The 17,211-nt window shown below is 42.8% G+C and overlaps 1 protein-coding gene across 2 annotated transcripts in view; it reads left to right on the forward strand.

Moving 5' to 3' along the window:
* The window catches only part of LOC122560001 (enhancer of filamentation 1-like), a 105,440-nt gene that overhangs the window by 44,051 nt on the left and 44,178 nt on the right, over positions 1-17,211 (forward strand). For both annotated transcript variants that reach the window (XM_043710147.1, XM_043710146.1), the window contains exon 2: positions 15,369-15,794. In XM_043710147.1, the coding sequence (XP_043566082.1) occupies positions 15,369-15,794 (426 nt within the window). The remainder of the gene's footprint in view (positions 1-15,368; positions 15,795-17,211) is intronic.

Genomic DNA, 17,211 nt, shown 5'->3' on the forward strand with positions numbered 1-17,211 from the left:
ATTATTGACCTTCTTAATTGACACAGACTGATCTTCAGCTTTTGTAGAAAGTCAAGTATTGCAGATGGTGGAGATCTGAAACAAAACCAGAAAATTATGAAGATACTTTATAGGTCTGGCAGCATCTATGGAGAGAAAAACAGAGTTGACATTGCAAGTCATGTATGACTCTTTTTCAGAACTTTTCTGAAGAAGAGTTTATAGAATGCCTACAGTGTGGAAGCAGGCCCCTCAAGTCCACACCAACACTCAGAAGAGCATCTCCAGCAGATTCAACCCCATACCCCTGCATTTCTCATGGCTAATCCACCCAACCTGCACACCCCTGGACTCTATGGGCAATTTCCCATGGCAAATCCATCCAACCTGCACATAGAACATAGACATAGGACAGTACAGCACAGAACAGGCTGAGCATTTAAATCTAAGATCAACCTAACGCACACACCCCTCAATTTACTGCCGTCCATGTGCTTGTCCAGCAGTCGCTTAACTGTCCTTAATGTCTCTGGCTCTACCAACACGCTGGCAGTGTATTCCACGCACCCACCACTCTCTGCTTAAGGAACCTACCTCTGACATTTCCCCATACCTTCCTCTAATCACCTTAAAATTATGACCCCTCGTGACAGCCATTTCTGCCCTGGGGAGAAGTCTCTAGCTATCTACTCTATCTATGCCTCTCATTAGCTTGTACACCTCTATCATGCTACCTCTCTTTCTTCTTCAGTCCAGTGTGAAAAGCCCTGGTTCACTCAACCTCTCTTAAGATTCTTAACAAACACATTAAAGGAACAACAGGACTCACTAGCAACTGCCACATCCTGAGAATGAGTAAAGCATCTACATACTTCCTATAATGAGGTGACCAGAGCTAGATACAATTTTTCAAATGTGGTCTAACCATGGTTTTATAGAGTGCAGCAAAACCTCAAGGCTCTTAAACTCAATCCCCTTGTTAGTGAAAGCCAAAACACCATACGCCTTCTTAACAACCCTATCAACTTGGGTGGCAACTTTGAGGGATTTATGTACGTGGACCCCAAGATCCTACTGTTCCTCCACACTGCCAAGAATCCTGTCTTTAACCCTGTACTCAGCATTCAAATATAACCGAATCACTTTGCATTTATCCAGATTGAACTCCATCTGCCACTTCTCAGTCCAGCTCTGCATCCTGTCAATGTCTTGTTGAAGCCTGCAACAGCCCCCAGCACTACCTATAACACCACCGACCTTGGTGTCATTGGCATACTTACTACCCCACCCCTCCAATTCTTCATCCAAGTCATATATAAATCTCCAAAGAGTAGGGGCGCAAGAACATGTCGCTGCGGGACACCACTGGTCACTGACCTCCAGGCAGAATACTTTCCATCCACTACCAGTCGCTATTTTCTTTTGGCCAGCCCATTCTGTACCCAGACAGTCACATTTCCCTGTATCCCATACCTCCTAACTTTCTGAATGAGCCAACTGTCAGGAACCTTATCAAATACCTTACTGAAATCCACATCCACTGCTTGACCTTCGTCAACTTGTCTCATCACATGCTCAAAAAATTCAGTAAGGCTTGTGAGGCATGACCTGCCCCTCACAGAGCCATGCTGACTATCTTTAATCAAACTATGTTTTTCCAAATACAGAACAACCTTGGTTATGCGGACATCAATTATCTGAATTTCGGATTATCCGAACAAGATCTCAAGGTCTGGATGTTTGAGATTGGAAACTGGACTCTGTCACTACCAGCAGAAACTCTCTTTCCAAGATGGACTGCTCACCAGTGAACTCAGCAACTTCTCTCCCGCTCTGCCTCTGTCATTTATTTTCTTTCTTTCCTTCTTTCTTTGTTTCTTTCTGCTACATCCGACAGGAATGATAATGAACTATAAGATCGTTTGTTGTCATGTATTTATTTAAACAACTGAAGTATTTGATTTATAAGTTATCCACTACCGCAGCCGCTAAGAAATTGTCCTTGATCTGAAAACAATGTACTGTACCAAGATTTATTGCCAAGATAATCATATACTTTCCAATGCGCCAAATGTTATTTTGCAGTAACATTTTTACCGAGTGGTTTTCATTTCTTGATGCATTAAAAAGCTGATAAACTCTACAGTGTAAATACCCTGTAGCAGGAAAGGATTTTACAAATGGATTGTAGCTCCTCACAATCCGAATTAGTTCTGCTGGTGAAATATTTTCATTTTTTGTTTCTGGGGACATCCATTTTCCATCACCATCGAGCAGTATTCCCAGCATAGATGAAGGGACGATTGTTTGTGTTCAAAATGGGAAGCCGATTTCCAACGATCCAGGACAAATTCAAATTAGCATCTTGGTACTTCTTATTAAAAATGTAATTAAAATTCTTTCGGGAACTTTACTTTAGCACACATAGAGACCTTATACTTGTGTTGTTGTACCTCAAACTGCGTCTTGGTGTGAAATGGACGGGACTGCACTTGCAAATGTTTGGAGTTAGCTGGGAAGCTCCAATTCACTTTAACATTTCTTTAAAATGCTTCCATTTAATTCATGAAACAATTCCATTTTAACCATTTTCAAAATTATTTGCCATCACAAATGCCCTTGTTTTGATTGGATCAAGTTGACTGGTGTAACACACGAGTCAGTATTTCTGGCTGAGGCTTTGTGTCACGGGGTTCCATTTAGACTTGAGAATGCTTCCTTTGTTTACAATCAGATCAGTTATCTGTAACAATCAGTTATCTGAACAAAATACACCCTGCCCGTCTTATTTGGATAATCGAGGTTGTTCTGTCGTCATAAATCCTATCTCTCAGAATCCTTTTCAGTACCTTGCTTACCACAGACATAAGACTGACTGGTCTGTAATTCCCAGGGATTTCCCTATTCACTTTTTTGAGCAGAAGAACAACATTCGCCTCCCTCCAGTCATCCGATACTACTCCTGTGGAGAGTGAGGATGCAAAGATCATTGCCAGAGGCATGGCAATCTCATTCCTTGCTTCCTGTGGTAACCTTGGATATATCTGGTTCTGCCTTGAGGACTTACCTATTTTGATGCTTCCCAGAATTTTCAGCACATTCACTTTCTTAATATCAATCTGTTTGAACCTTGAACATCTTTGGGAGGAAAGCAGAGCACCCAGAGAAAACTCACACAGACGTGGGAAGAATGTGCAAAGTGTGATTGGAAATTGGTGTTTCATTCAGTTTTGATAGCAGGATTTACATTCTTGAAGTGATGGTGAATATGATCACACCATGTTTAACTTATTGGAGTTGGTGAAATGTTATCCAGAGTTTGAATTCAGTCTTTTTTCCCTATTTGCTCTGTACCTCTTCCAGAAGATTGCAGAAATAAGAGGCGTAGAGAAGGCTGTACCCATGATGTGATGAGTATGGAGCTGGCTTGTCTTTTCCAATTCATCATTTTCATATTTTTGAAAAGCCAAGGTCATATCTTGACGTGTAGATTGGTTTAACCTTTGGCTGTGATCAACGTCCTTCACACCTAATATCCTCTGCTTGAATTTGTTGCTGCACTGTGTAAGATTCATTGTCCATTTTGATTCACATGATGTCTTCAGCTCATGAACTGGGTGACAATCAGGAGCCTCATGGTAACACTGCCACCCATTAACTCAGCACAGACCAGGAATTGAATCTAGAGCCCATATAGCTTTGTACCATCACATTTGCCTGCTGAGCAAATAGAGAGCAGCCCTTTATCCAGCTTGGATAGATAAAGGGCTCAATGGTTAGCTCTGCTGCCTCACAGTCAGGGACCCAGGTTTGCTTCCATTTTGATTCACATGATGTCTTCAGCTCATGAACTGGGTGACAATCAGGAGCAACTGTCTGTGTGGAGTTTGCACATACTCCCCGTGTCTGCATGGGTTTGCTCCGGGTGCTCTGGTTTCCTCCCACAGTCCAAAGATGTGCAAGTTAGGTGGATTGGCCATGGGAAATGCATGAGTTACAGGGATAGGGTAGGGGGTGGGTCTGAGTGGGATACTCTTTGGAGGGTTGGTGTCGACTCAGTGGGCCAAATGGCCTGTTTCCACACTTTAGGGATTCTATGGTTGGAACGCCAACCCCTTCCTATCACTTTTCTCTGGCAGGGACAGTAGTGTACTCCTTAAACCCAATATCAGGTATTGTCTCAAATCAGATCCGGTGGGTATGTAAGTGTATCTGGGGATAAAAACAGTAAAATTGTTTACTCCTCTTCCTTCATGCCTCTTCATTGTTCAATACTGTATAAAATAATAAAAATTGAGCATCAATTAGCTGATTATTCCTTAATGCAATGCAATCTGTTTTTGCAGCACCCTCTGCATCAGCCATATGTTGGAGTGCTCAAATGGCATCTTTAATTTACACTCTCATCCTTGGTTCACATTTTTCCACATATTGATTCCAGTGCTGAACTGCTATGCAGTCAGGCAACTGATTGCAATGATATAATTTTCCAGGGGTTGGTGTAGTAGGGGAATGTGGGCTTGTAGGGGGTATGTGCAAGTATTTTATTGCAAGGGAAAGATAATTGAAAAATAGGGATGTTTTGCAACATTTGAGCAGGAAGTTGGTGAGATCACATTTGGAGCACTGTGTAACATTTTATCTCCTTATTTATAAAAAAAGGATATGAATGCATTAAGAGCAGTTCAGTGAAGGGTCAGTCGACTAATACTGATACGGAGCATGGTTCCCTTGTGAGGAAAGGTTGCATAAGATTAGCCTATTGGAGTTTAGGAGAATGGTCTTAATGAAACAAAATCAGAAGTCACATGACAGGTTATGGTCCTACAGGTTTATTTGAAATCACAAGCTTTCGGAGCGCTGCTTCTTTGTTGGGTGAGGTCACCTGACGAAGGAGCAGCGCTCCGAAAGCTTGTGATTTCAAATAAACCTGTTGGACTATAACCTGGTGTCATGTGACTTCTGACTTTGTCCACCACAGTCCAACACTGGCACCTCCACACCATGGCCTATTGAGACTGTTTAGGATCCTGAGCTGATTTTGTGGTGTGGAAGCAGAAAGGATGTTTTTCCCTTTGGGTGAGACTATAACTGCATAATACAGTTTTAACATAAAGGTTCTTCCACTTACAATGGGGACAAAGAATTCTTTTCTCTCAGAAAGTCATTGGTCTGGTGGAACTCTCCTCCAGAGAGTGGTGGAAGAAGTGTTACGGTATATTTTTAAGAGATGGATAGATTCTTGATTATGAGAGATGGTTATTGGGGGTGGGAGGAAATGAGGAGTCCAGGCAACATCCAAAATCTCATTGCATAGTAGAATACGTTTGAGGGGCCTGAATGGCCTACCTCTCTTAATTTGTATTCTTTGTTTTGGGTCAGGGGAGTGTGGGCAATGGTGCTATGGTCAGGGTGGGTTGCGGAGGTGAGGGGAGCTGTTTTGGCGTGGGGGGTTAGAATGTGGATGTTTGTGGGCATGGTTTGTGTGGATTTCAGGGAGGATGTTTGGGCTGGGACAGAAAGGTGGGAGTGGTTGTGAGCTGTGGATGTGGCGTCGGTTGTTGTGGGAAAGGGCAGATTTTGAGGTTGGAGTGAAACTAAAGGGCCTTATTATCCTGAACCAGGAAGCGAGAAATTCCCAAGTCAGATGAGACATCTTCAACATCTTCAAAAATGGAGATGATGGGGGTTGTAGGATGAAAAGTATCAGAAACAAAAGCAAAATATCCATGAATAGAAAGTGGGGAGCTCTTACATGTCAGGCTGCAGATCAGTGTGTGCAGGAATGGTATCAGGATCACGAGATTCGTCTCCCTGAGTTGGCTTCTATTGCCAAAGGCATAGAGCAGATCTGCTGAACCCAGCACATCTGGGAACACACAATAGGAAAAAGAAGCAGATGGATAAAAATCCAGAAAAAAACCCAACAACTGCAGATACTGGAAATCAGAAGCTGGGAAGACTCAGTATCTGTGGAGAGAAAGCAGAGTTATTGTTTCGAGTCCAGTGACCCTTCTTCTAAACTCAATCTAGCTAATTTTCTCCCCTCATTGCCTCTATTTCCCCTCCTCCAGTTCACCCACTCTTCCTCTAGTAACCTCTAGTATCTTGTCCGAGTGGGACTCTGTGCATTGAGTCCCAGTAGCTAAGCTGTTCCACCATGGAAATGTCAGGACTCAAACTCATCCTATCTTTGGTCCCTATCAGTGCAGTTATTCCTCCTGTCAGGGTCACCAGAGTGCAATCAGGACTGTGCATTCAGATCACTTCCTGTCACACCCGAACCCTGTGGCAAATTTTTGCACTCAAACACCACCCAGTGAAAATCAACTCATTTAGCTTAAGAGAGACAATACCTGAGCCTTACCTCATCTACAGAGCTCAGTGATGTAATATAGTAATCAACTGGGCTATAGAAGCAAGAGGGTTACTTTTCTTTTACACAGGATATTACAGAGACATCATAGTATCATACAAGTGTTGCTATAACACTTTCTTGTGACACCATTTTAGACCCTTCCCTCCTCCTCATGCATCTTCCCTTTTAAGCATGAGCTCTACCAATGTCCCAATGGGTGATGTGGTATTTAGTATTAGCCTGAACCACACAGATGGGAAGGGCTTGATTTTGGATACCTGCTGTACATTGCTGAGGTGTTCTTGAATGGGAAGGTAGTAATGTCGTCACAAACAGGCAAAATAAACTGGGATACTGCTGGTGATGACAGTCCAGTGACTCCATCTCGAAATGGGTGCAGATAGTGAGTGATGGCAAAATCCGGCAAAAACATGTTGACTCGTTGGAATGGTGACTGGCTCACACAATATTGATCACTTGGGTAAGCTAAGAATTTCAGTGTAAGAGCAACACTCATGCTATGTGTCCGCCTGGGTTTTTTTTTTCTGAAGGAAATGCCCCATAACTGATGCTGCTTCATGTTTGCAGCACATGGTGATGGAAAACGAGAGACAGCTGCTGTTGGATCAAAGGCAAAGTTGCTAGTTCAAACATGAAGTCGACAGGATCTGAATTTGACGAGGATATAAAAATAGCCAGGAACAAACGTGTGTGGGGCATGATAAGCAGCAGCGCTGTGGGTCAGTCACAGCTGACATTCTCTGGGCAAAAATGGGGTGACGTAGCTGTGAATAATGCAGCTTTTGTCACAGCCTTCCCACATGCCTATGCAGTACATGACATCAACTCAGCAACAACCCTCGAGCTCTGACCATCAGCTGAGCTGACAAACTGATAATCTGCAAACCAGCTGTTGTTGAGCGGCAAGTGTTTGGTTGTAGTGAGTGAATACTTCAAATACTAATGCAACTGAGGGGAACTTACCTAGTGAATCTGGATCAATGTGGGCGTGAAAATCTTTCTTTTAAATCCATGATTTGTGAAGTAAATGTGCTTCATGTTGAATGAAAAAGATCAAGAACAATTATTTGTATTTTTATAGCACCTTTAATCCTCTGTCACAAGGCACTTCAAAGGAGCATTATAAAATACATTTTTAAAATTCATTTAAGGGACCTGGGCATCACTGGCTAGGCCAGCAGTAATTGCCTGTCCCTAATTGCCTAGAGAGCAGTTAAGAGTCATCTACATTATTGTGGTTCTGGAGTCACATGTAGGCCAGACCAGGTAAATGTAGTGTATCGAGGTCAGCCAGGTAGAGTAGGAATTCCCTGATTGGGGCTGTTAAACTGGTCCAATCCCTGTCTGACAGATATAAACAGGGGTCTGGTGCAGAGGGGGGAGAGTAGGTCAGAGGATCTCCTCATGGGTCTGCTCCTGGGCCTGGCCAAACTGGCCATAAACAGGTCCAGACAGCAGGCCATGAAGGGGGTCGTTATGCCCAATTGCCTGCCCCTTTTCCGCGGCTATGTCTGACACCGGGTGTCTCTGGAGAAGGAGCACGTGGTGTCCACCAAATCCCTCATGTTGTTCAGGAATTAGTGTATTATTGACCCCTTCAACTCTATTTTGATGTAATCCCTGCCCTCCCCTTCACTGTTTGATCACGCAGCATTGCCCTTTGATGGGATGGGCACTGCATGTCACTGGCCACTCAGGTGTTTCCTTTCTTCCTGGTGCTGGAATGCAAATAAAGATTTAAACACCTGTTGTTCTTCACTGTGTCCGACACCTGCACACACACGACATGGGTGCTGGGGACAAATAAGCACTACCGTAGTTAGGCAGTAGTGCAGGGGTAAGAAAAAAAGGTATATGTAAACAGGAGAATATAAACACTACCGCTGTTAGGCAGTTAGAAAAAAAATATAAACAGGAGTGCAACATAGGTGCTGGGAAAATATAACACTTCTGCTGTTATACGGTAGTGTGGGGGGAAAAATAAGGAGGAGATTTAGAGTCTCCTCGGTTTAGGGAACAGGTCTTTGTGTGGCTGAGCCACAGTCAGTATGTTCCTGCTGCTAAAATAACATATAACCAGGAGATTTAGAATTTCCTCAGTTGAGGGAACTGACTCTATTAAAATAAAATGTACTTCGGAGTGTCAGAGGTTCTGCTCACTCTGAGAGCTGGCTCTGAGGGATCTGGATCAGTGTCAAAGACTCTCCACATGTAAATAAAGGGGGACTTGGTGACGGGATACCAGCTTCTGTTGAGTTATTTTGGTAAGGATGATAGTGTCCTTCCCTAAAGGACATTAGTGAACCAACCGGGTCTTTCCCAACAATTTGCAATGGATTCATGGTCATCATTATACTCTTAATTCCAAATTTTTAATGAATTTAAAATCTGCTGTAGTAGGATTTGAACCTAGGTCCCTGGAACATGACTCAGGCTTCTGGCTTAATAGTCCATGTCATCGCCTCCCCTTTCTATTGACACCAAATTCTATTGGAACATATGAGGACAGATGACCAAACGCTTGGTAAAACATATATGTTTTAAAGATTGCCATGAAAGAAAGATACAGAGAAGGCAAAGGAGGAAATTCAAGAACTTAAGCTGCAGGCAGTTTAAGACACACTCACCAATGGAGAAGCAATTAAAATCGAAGTTACGAAAGGGAACATAGTTATTTTGGGGTTGGAAGAGATTACAAGGATGGGGAGAGGCAAGACTGAGGAGAAATTCTAATAAAGGTGAGGATTTTAAAATCGAGACACTGCTTGTTTGGGAACTGGCTAATATAGGCTGATGAACACAGGGCACAAGATGGAGCAGGGCAGTAGAAGATGGAGAGACCTCAGATTTACTGAGGTTACAATATGGGAGGCAAGTGAGGAGTGTATGGAAATAGTCTAGATATTAGCAAAAGCATGGACAAGGGTTTCAGCAGCAGATGAACAGAGACTGGCAGGTACAGAAGTGGATTTTTGACTGTGAAGATACATGGTCAGAAGCTAATGTCGAGGTAAAATATGACGCTGAGATTGTGAACAATGTAGCATAGCCTCAGACAGTTGCCAGGGTGAAGGATGGAATTAGTGGTGTGGGAATGGAGTTTTGAGGCAGAACAGAAGACAATGGCTGTAGTCTTCTCAATACGCAAGCAGCCTGACTACGAAATTCTTTTTGAGACAAACAATGCCGTGCATGTAAAGGGTCTACTCAAACACATAAAATACTTTGAGGTAGAGCCTGCAAATTCATGAGGCGTGGGAGGTGGAAGTAATTCTACATCTGTATTATTAACTCTGATAAAATTGAAATACATGGGAAGCAGCCAATTTAGGTTTGTAAAGGGATTTGCATAATGTTGCTCATAAACATATCTGGATCCTTTAGTTTTGTCAGTGGAAATAGTGGCCTCATTTTGGCCTGACTTGCAAGAAAGAGAGTCAACATATTGGTGAACATTCAGAGCACATTCAGAGGAGTTGGCCAATGTTTAAAGACAATGGTGACTCTCCAAATTTCTCCTTCACAGGCAAGAAATCCCAGTCACTTGGTGTTCACAATGCATCATGGCCTTTCAGCAATAAATTACTGTATCTTTTTGTGACATAAATTCAAAATCACAGAATTGTCATGACTCAGAATGAGACCATTCAGCTCATCATGTCTGCACCAGCTCTTCACATAAGCATCAGTACCTACTGCCAGTCTCCTGCTTTGCCCCCAGATCCTTGCACACTATTTCTATCCAAATAATCATTTAGTGTCCTCAATTGAAGCTGCCTTCACCACACTTCTAGACAATACTTTCCATACTCTAACTACTCAAAACGATTTTTTGACCATGACCCTTGCTTCAGTTGCAAATTGTTTGAAATCTATGGCCACTCCTTCTAGATTTATCAAAGATTGCACCTGTGATGTCAGCACATACGTTGCCAAGGTATGTGTTGTGTTGATGCTCATGTGTCCATCAGTGCATCCAATTTTCAGGAAACAAAACAAATTCTGTGTCATTTACAGTTTATTTTCTAAAGGCCAACTTGTCTTCATAAGATATTGTTATAGATTCCACAACAGCAGCAGGATTTACTCTTTTTATTCCTAGTTGGTGTGTCCTCACTGGCCTATGTTGTCTCCCAGTTTGACAATACCACCTTGAATTTGTAACTTTCATCCTTGATTTCAAATTCCTTCACCCCTGGGTAGCTCTATCAACTCCAACCTTGCCATTCTCCAAATGTCTCCATTCCCCAATTCTGGCACTTTGTGCATCTCTGATTCCCTCACTCTATCATTGGCAGCCAGTCTTCAATGGTCTCAACTCGAAACTTTGGGATTTGTCTTAAGGTCTTTGCTTCTCTATTATCTTGCCTCCTCTAAAATATGCTTAGAAGCTAATTCTTTGCTTCTTTGTTTAAACGTTTGGTGGTGTATCCTAATATCTGTTATATTGCTGAAAAAAAATTGTTTTGTCATCTTGCATTCATCAGGACATTTTGCAAGAACTCAAATTCAAAGGGACAAACAACATTCATACTGTATTAGAGGAGAGCACTGACTGGATGGCAGATGCACTGCTATTGGTAGAGGTATTGCTCCAGAGAATGCATGTACTAATGCTGATTGACAGTTAATAGCCAAGCTTTCTTTAGAATTCAAATCCGTGAGATTAATTCTGATTTGTTCAATGAAATGAGCCAGTGAATGTCTGTTAGCTATTGTGCTGAGTTGAAACAGATGTAGTGTATGTTACATGTTTCATCTGCAAAGACCAGGGCCATGTATATTAATATATGTAACTTACAGTCCATGCAGTTGTGCCATAATATGAGCCCAACTAAAAATCTTAAATTGGTCGACAATGTAATCTGTCACGCATTCTGGATGATCCAGCAAATGCTGTCCAATTGCAGAATACATTTAATATCTGCTTTGTTATGAACACATAAAGGGACATGATGTTTGATACGATCTCCTAGTCTCTGGGCTGTATAGGTTGGTGTCATGCTGACACTAAAATTCATATCAAAGGAATGCTTTGCATTAGTAAGGACCATATGGGACTCAACATCAGTGCAATATCCATGTGATCATTTGACATTGTTGGCTATTTCCCTATGTCAAAGGCATAGACATCTACAATGCAGCACTATTTCATGGTGATCTAGACCTGCCAGCATTGTGTGAATCAGTGTGCCTTGAATTTGAATGATTTATTGTAATTGCATTTTACAGTGAATAAACAATAAAATACAGTCAAACACTTTAATGGTCACCACAATCTGGCACCTTTTTGAATAGTTTAAGAATAAAAAGATATAACTGAAAGAGAGTCTGCCTCCATTCTGTCACTTCCATCATGAGTCCTGAACCCTGAGTTGGCTGACCAATAAAACTTGCTCTTCGCCACCGCCTGTGCCGGACACACCATCGTAGGAGTCACCATTCTTTGCAGGCCATCTCTTCACACTGGGCCCACCTCACTGATGCTGAGTCCATGCTGAACACACATTCACCCCCACAACCAGGAGTTCCTAGCTCAGTTGCGTCCCTTGCAGCTGCCTCATCACCAATGCCAGGTGTCCCTGCTCCGGGCCTACTGCAACCAACTCTTCTGCCAGGCCAAGCCACCGTTGCACCGAGTCCCGCGCCAGCTGCCTTCCACCAAAATCTCATGTTGCCGGCACCGCCATCTTGAATAATCCACTGCCGCTGAACAAGGACATCCCTGCTGCCACTGCTGCTGCCTCCACTCACCAGGAGGCGTCGCCACTCTGCGCAGGGCCCACTCTTACTGCTGCACTGATACTGCCAACTAACTCACCAAAAGAAAAGAAAAATTGAAGGAGGAAGATAAGAAGTAAAAAGAAAAGAAAGAAAGCAATGGGAGTGGCAAGAGCCTGCATGCAGCCCTGCTGCTCCATCACCACTTCATGACTAGTGCAGTTAAGTTCAATTTCAACAATACCATGTACACCCAAAGGTGGAATTGACACAGCATACCACTGAAGAAGAGCAGTTAACCAGGGTTGACTAATTGTGACGGCTAATGTAGGACCTCAGCCTTGTCCTGTCCTTTTCCTGTACTGCATTGAGCTCATTCTCACCCAGAAACCAAGTCAATGACTTTGAGTTTTCAGACTTCCATTATTGACTTGAATTTCTAATATGGTGAAGAAGCAATGATGACGTTGATCTCCATGAATCTATAACCAGATGCTACTTGACTCATAATGTGCCTTACTTGTTTAAGGAGTCTACACAGGTCTTCAATCTCATCTGGCATTGGCTGAGATATGCTTCAAAGCTTCTGCTGTGTTCAAACCCCTTTAGGCACAATTTCAGGAGAATGATTGATTGGTTCTTGAGATTTGCAAAATTGAATTGACGTGTTGTCCCTGACATGAATCTGAAAATTAGTTAGGTAATGCAAACTCCCCTCTAGTCCTTGCTGTGCTTTGCCAGTCTCTGATTATGGAGAAATTAATATAGAAGTTGAGTAAACCTTTATACATAGTTGCATGCCTGAGGTCATTTAGCTACACCAGAAATGTATGAGATTATGTGAATTTAGGCCAGTACAAACTCTTCATTGTAAAGGAATTTGATACCACATGTACATAACAAATCACTCTGTATGTAGCCTGGGTTCCCTACTCAAATAATATCTTGTACACGCATAGTTAGCAGCTGGCCTCTGCCTTTGTATTATGTCTGTGGAAATTCCTTTACGTCAGAGAAAAATTGACCATTTTAATGTCAAAGGTACATTGCTGGCCCCAAAGAGGATTGGAAATGGTTTTGTAATGTCACTGAGGGCACCCAGACCCTCTTACAAGGCATTAGTGATTCCATTGACATTGATTCTGTCTTATTCAATGGAACTCTCTTAAATAGACCAGGAATGAAGGAAGGTGACTCCAGTACAGCAAATAGATTCAATACATTCAGGTTGGGGTCTCAACTGCACTTTTCTGTCTGCCCTTTTTGATTCCCTTGTCGATCAGAAATCTGTCTGAATGAATACAATAACCCAGCCTCCACTGTTTCCTGGGGAAAAAGATTCCACAGTTTAAGGACTGCCTGGGAGAAAATAAATACCTTCAGCTCTGTCTTAAAAGGGAGATCTGCTATTTTATACTCTTCCCTGTTCTCACTGAGAAGGAACATTGTCCTGAAATCTACCCTATCAAGTTCTTTCACGATCTTGTATGTTTCCACCCGATCATCTCTCATTTTTCTAAACTCCAATGAAAATAGATCAACCTTTCTTTGTAAGAAAAGCCCTTCATCTGAGAATTGAGTCTGGTGTACATTCTCAGAGTTGCTTCTAACACAATTATTACATTTTCTTCAAACCGAACTGCACAAAATACTCCAGGTAAGGTCTCACCGTGACCTTGTACAGCTGCAGGAAGACTTCCCCATTTTTATGTTCCATTTTCTTTGCAGTAAATACCAACATTTCATTTACCTCCTGAATCTCTTGCTGTACCTGGGTACTAACATTTTGTGGTTAATGTACCCGCACATGCTGAACCTTCTGTAAGACTGACTTCTGCAGTTTCTCTCCATTTAATAATGTGCTTCTTTTTCATTTATCAACGTGGACATTTCCCACGTTATAATCCCTCTGCCATTTCTTTTGATTCAGTCACAGAGATGGAGAAATATATTGATGACTAACTAAACAAAAACATTGGAGAATGGCTGATCACAAGATTTGAAATTTGCCTTTGGGAACTGGAAACGTGTTCAGCTTTGATTGAAGAGATGAAAATCTCCCCCCTTTCCATCTTCATCACTTCTTTAAACCGGGTGGTCTAAACACATGGCACTCAGACGTCAGTCAAGAACACTCAGGAAATCAACCACATTTGACTTCCTCCTCTAGGGGCCTGTAATTATACCTTGTTCCTCCTGAATCAGAGTAGATTTGTTGCTGATGTAATCTAACTACCAAGCTGAATAAACAAGAAATGCATATAGTTCCGAAAGGCAGATGCGATTGCTTGCATTTTAAGGGTAAGCTGTGTAAGTTACAAGAGTAACTGTTGGTAAATAGTGCAGAAAACTATTGAGGGATGCTCACTCACTGCTAACAGCTTTGGACCATGAGCAGATTTTTGGGAGAAACTGGCAACAGAATGTTGCTTTTCAAAAGTGAGCTAAGAATTCCTGTCAAGAGTCATTCATTAATTACAATTCATGGCTATGAGACACTTTCCTAAAGATCTCCTGGGTTCTTTGCTTCTTAATCATAGAAACTCTACAGTGTGGAAGCAGCCCAATCAGCCCGTGAGTCCATTCAGACCCTCCAAAGAGCATCCCATCCATACCCACCCCACAACTCTATCCCTATAACCCTGCATTTCCCGTGGCTAACCTACCCAACCTACACATCCCTGAACACTATGGGCAATTTAGCATGGCCAGTCAACCTAACCTGCACACCTTTGGACTGTAGGAGGAAACCGGAGCACCTGGAGGAAACCCACACAGACGGGGAGAATGTGCAAACTCCATACAGTCACCTGAGGCTGGAATTGAACCTGGGTCCCTGATGCTGTGAAGCAGCAGTGCTAACCACTGAGCCTCTGTGCCACCCTATGAGCATAATTAGATCAAAATTGACACCAGTTTATGCAAAAAAAAATCCATAGAGATATTAGCTCTTACTCAAAAACTTAGTGAAAAGTGTCTAGCTTTTAGGGTGATGTTAGGAAGAAAGTGAGGCAAAAAATTGTAGGAAGGGAATTTCACAGCCAGAGTACCATTAGTGGTGCGGTGGGAATCAAGAATGCGCAATATTTCAGAGTTACATGAGTACTAATGTCTTAAAGAATTGTGGGCTTGAAGGGATTACAGAGACAGGAGATGGCAAAGCAATGGGAAGAAGGATGACATTGTGCAATTGAGGCATCGGTGCATTGCTGTGGGCAGTACATTTATAACAGAAAAATTATGGTTTTGATAAAGTGTTTTCCTAACTGTCCCTTTATCGTTGTTACAGAACCTTATGGCAAAGGCTCTCTACGACAATAAAGCAGAGACACCTGATGAGCTGGAATTCCGTAAAGGAGACATCCTGACGGTGATAGAAAGAAATGTCAAAGGAAACGAGGGATGGTGGCGTTGCTCTCTGCACGGACGGCAAGGCATTGCTCCTGGAAACCGTCTGCAGCTGCTCACTGGGTCGCAGTATGACATCCCGTCTTTGTACTTGCCACCTTACTCATCACAGAGCAGGCCGTCACAACAAAATATCTACCAGACGCCAAAGAAGCAACATCAAAACTTGACCTCAACTCCTAGCTCCGGGTCAAAGGATAATGTCTATCAGGTGCCCTCCATGTCCCAGTCACACAGTCAGATCTACCAAGTGCCGATGTCATCTGCTGAATTCCATGGCAACATGGGCCTGGCACATCCAAATCACGTAAGTGCATGCGTTGCATTTCTGACTTTCTTCTTCAGATTCCTGCTTTTTGCTGAGAGTTGGATATAATGTTGTGTCAGTCTTATGTTGTATGCAACAGCACTTTGTAACCAGGTTTGATTGCTAACTTGGTGGGGGGGAGGGGGTAATCTGTAAGATGGCGATCTTTTCCAAGGTGTCTGGTCCGTTTTGTCAGGAGACTGTGTGGACGAGTCACATGTCTTCTTCATGTCTGTCTTCAGGGCTATTGATCTGTTTCTAGGATCATCCTCCTCCTCCATTATTCCAGATTTCATGTACTTAGATGGCAGACGATGCTGACAGTACCCTCTCTTAGTTTAGCTCTTCAGCTGAGGTGAGGTGCCAGCATATCCCTGCTGCTGGACATTACCAACTGCTTGGAGGCAGGAGAGAGAGAACTGCGGACACAGTCTGACACTGATGATCTTTACCCACATTCAAAACTGGAGTAAGTGACTGGCATTATTTCCGGGACAATAGAAGTTCTCCACATACCCCAAACTTTACATGAATTGGAAAGCTGGACTCAGTATAACGGTTCTTGTAGTGCAATGTTGATGTCCCCACCTCTGAACCAGGAGGGCTGAGTTTAAGTCCTACTTGCTCCAGAGATGTGTAATGACTTCTCTGAACAGGTAGCAGCTGATCCAAGTACCACAGCCATTCACCAGTCATCAATTGTATTACTGAAGTGAGCATTTTACAGTGGGAAGAGAGAGAGTGCTGCAATTTTGTGGAGATGGGTAGCCCGACCTGGGTCAAGACTGGAGGAGAAGGCAAACATTTTAGAATTTTACTGTGCATAGAACAGAGAACATAGAACATAGAACAATACAGCGCAGAATAGGCCCTTCAGCCCTCGATGTTGTGCTGACCTGTGAACCAGTCTAAGCTCATCCCCCTACACTATCCCATCATCATCCATGTGCTTATCCAAGGATTGTTTGAATGCCCCAGTGTGGCTGAGTTAACTACATTGGCAGGCAGGGCATTCCACACCCTTACCACTCTCTGAGTAAAGAATCTGCCTCTGACATCTGTCTTAAATCTATCACCCCTCAATTTGCAGCTATGCCCCCTCGTACAAGTCAACGTCATCATCCTAGAAAAAGACTCTCACTGTCTACCCTGTCTAATCCTCTGATAATCTTGTATGTCTCTATCAAATCCTCCCTTAGCCTTCTTCTCTCCAATGAGAACAGACCCAAGTCTCTCAGCCTTTCCTCATAAGACCTTCTCTCCAGACCAGGCAACATCCTGGTAAATCTCCTCTGCACCTTTTCCAATGCTTCTACATCCTTCCTGTAATGGGGCACAATATTCCAAATGAGGCTGCACTAGTGTTTTGTATAGTTGCAGCATGACATTACGGCTCTGGAACTCAATCCCTCTGCCA

This window comes from Chiloscyllium plagiosum, chromosome 20, assembly GCF_004010195.1.
Source record: "Chiloscyllium plagiosum isolate BGI_BamShark_2017 chromosome 20, ASM401019v2, whole genome shotgun sequence".
In the NCBI taxonomy this organism is placed as follows: Eukaryota; Metazoa; Chordata; class Chondrichthyes; order Orectolobiformes; family Hemiscylliidae; genus Chiloscyllium; species Chiloscyllium plagiosum.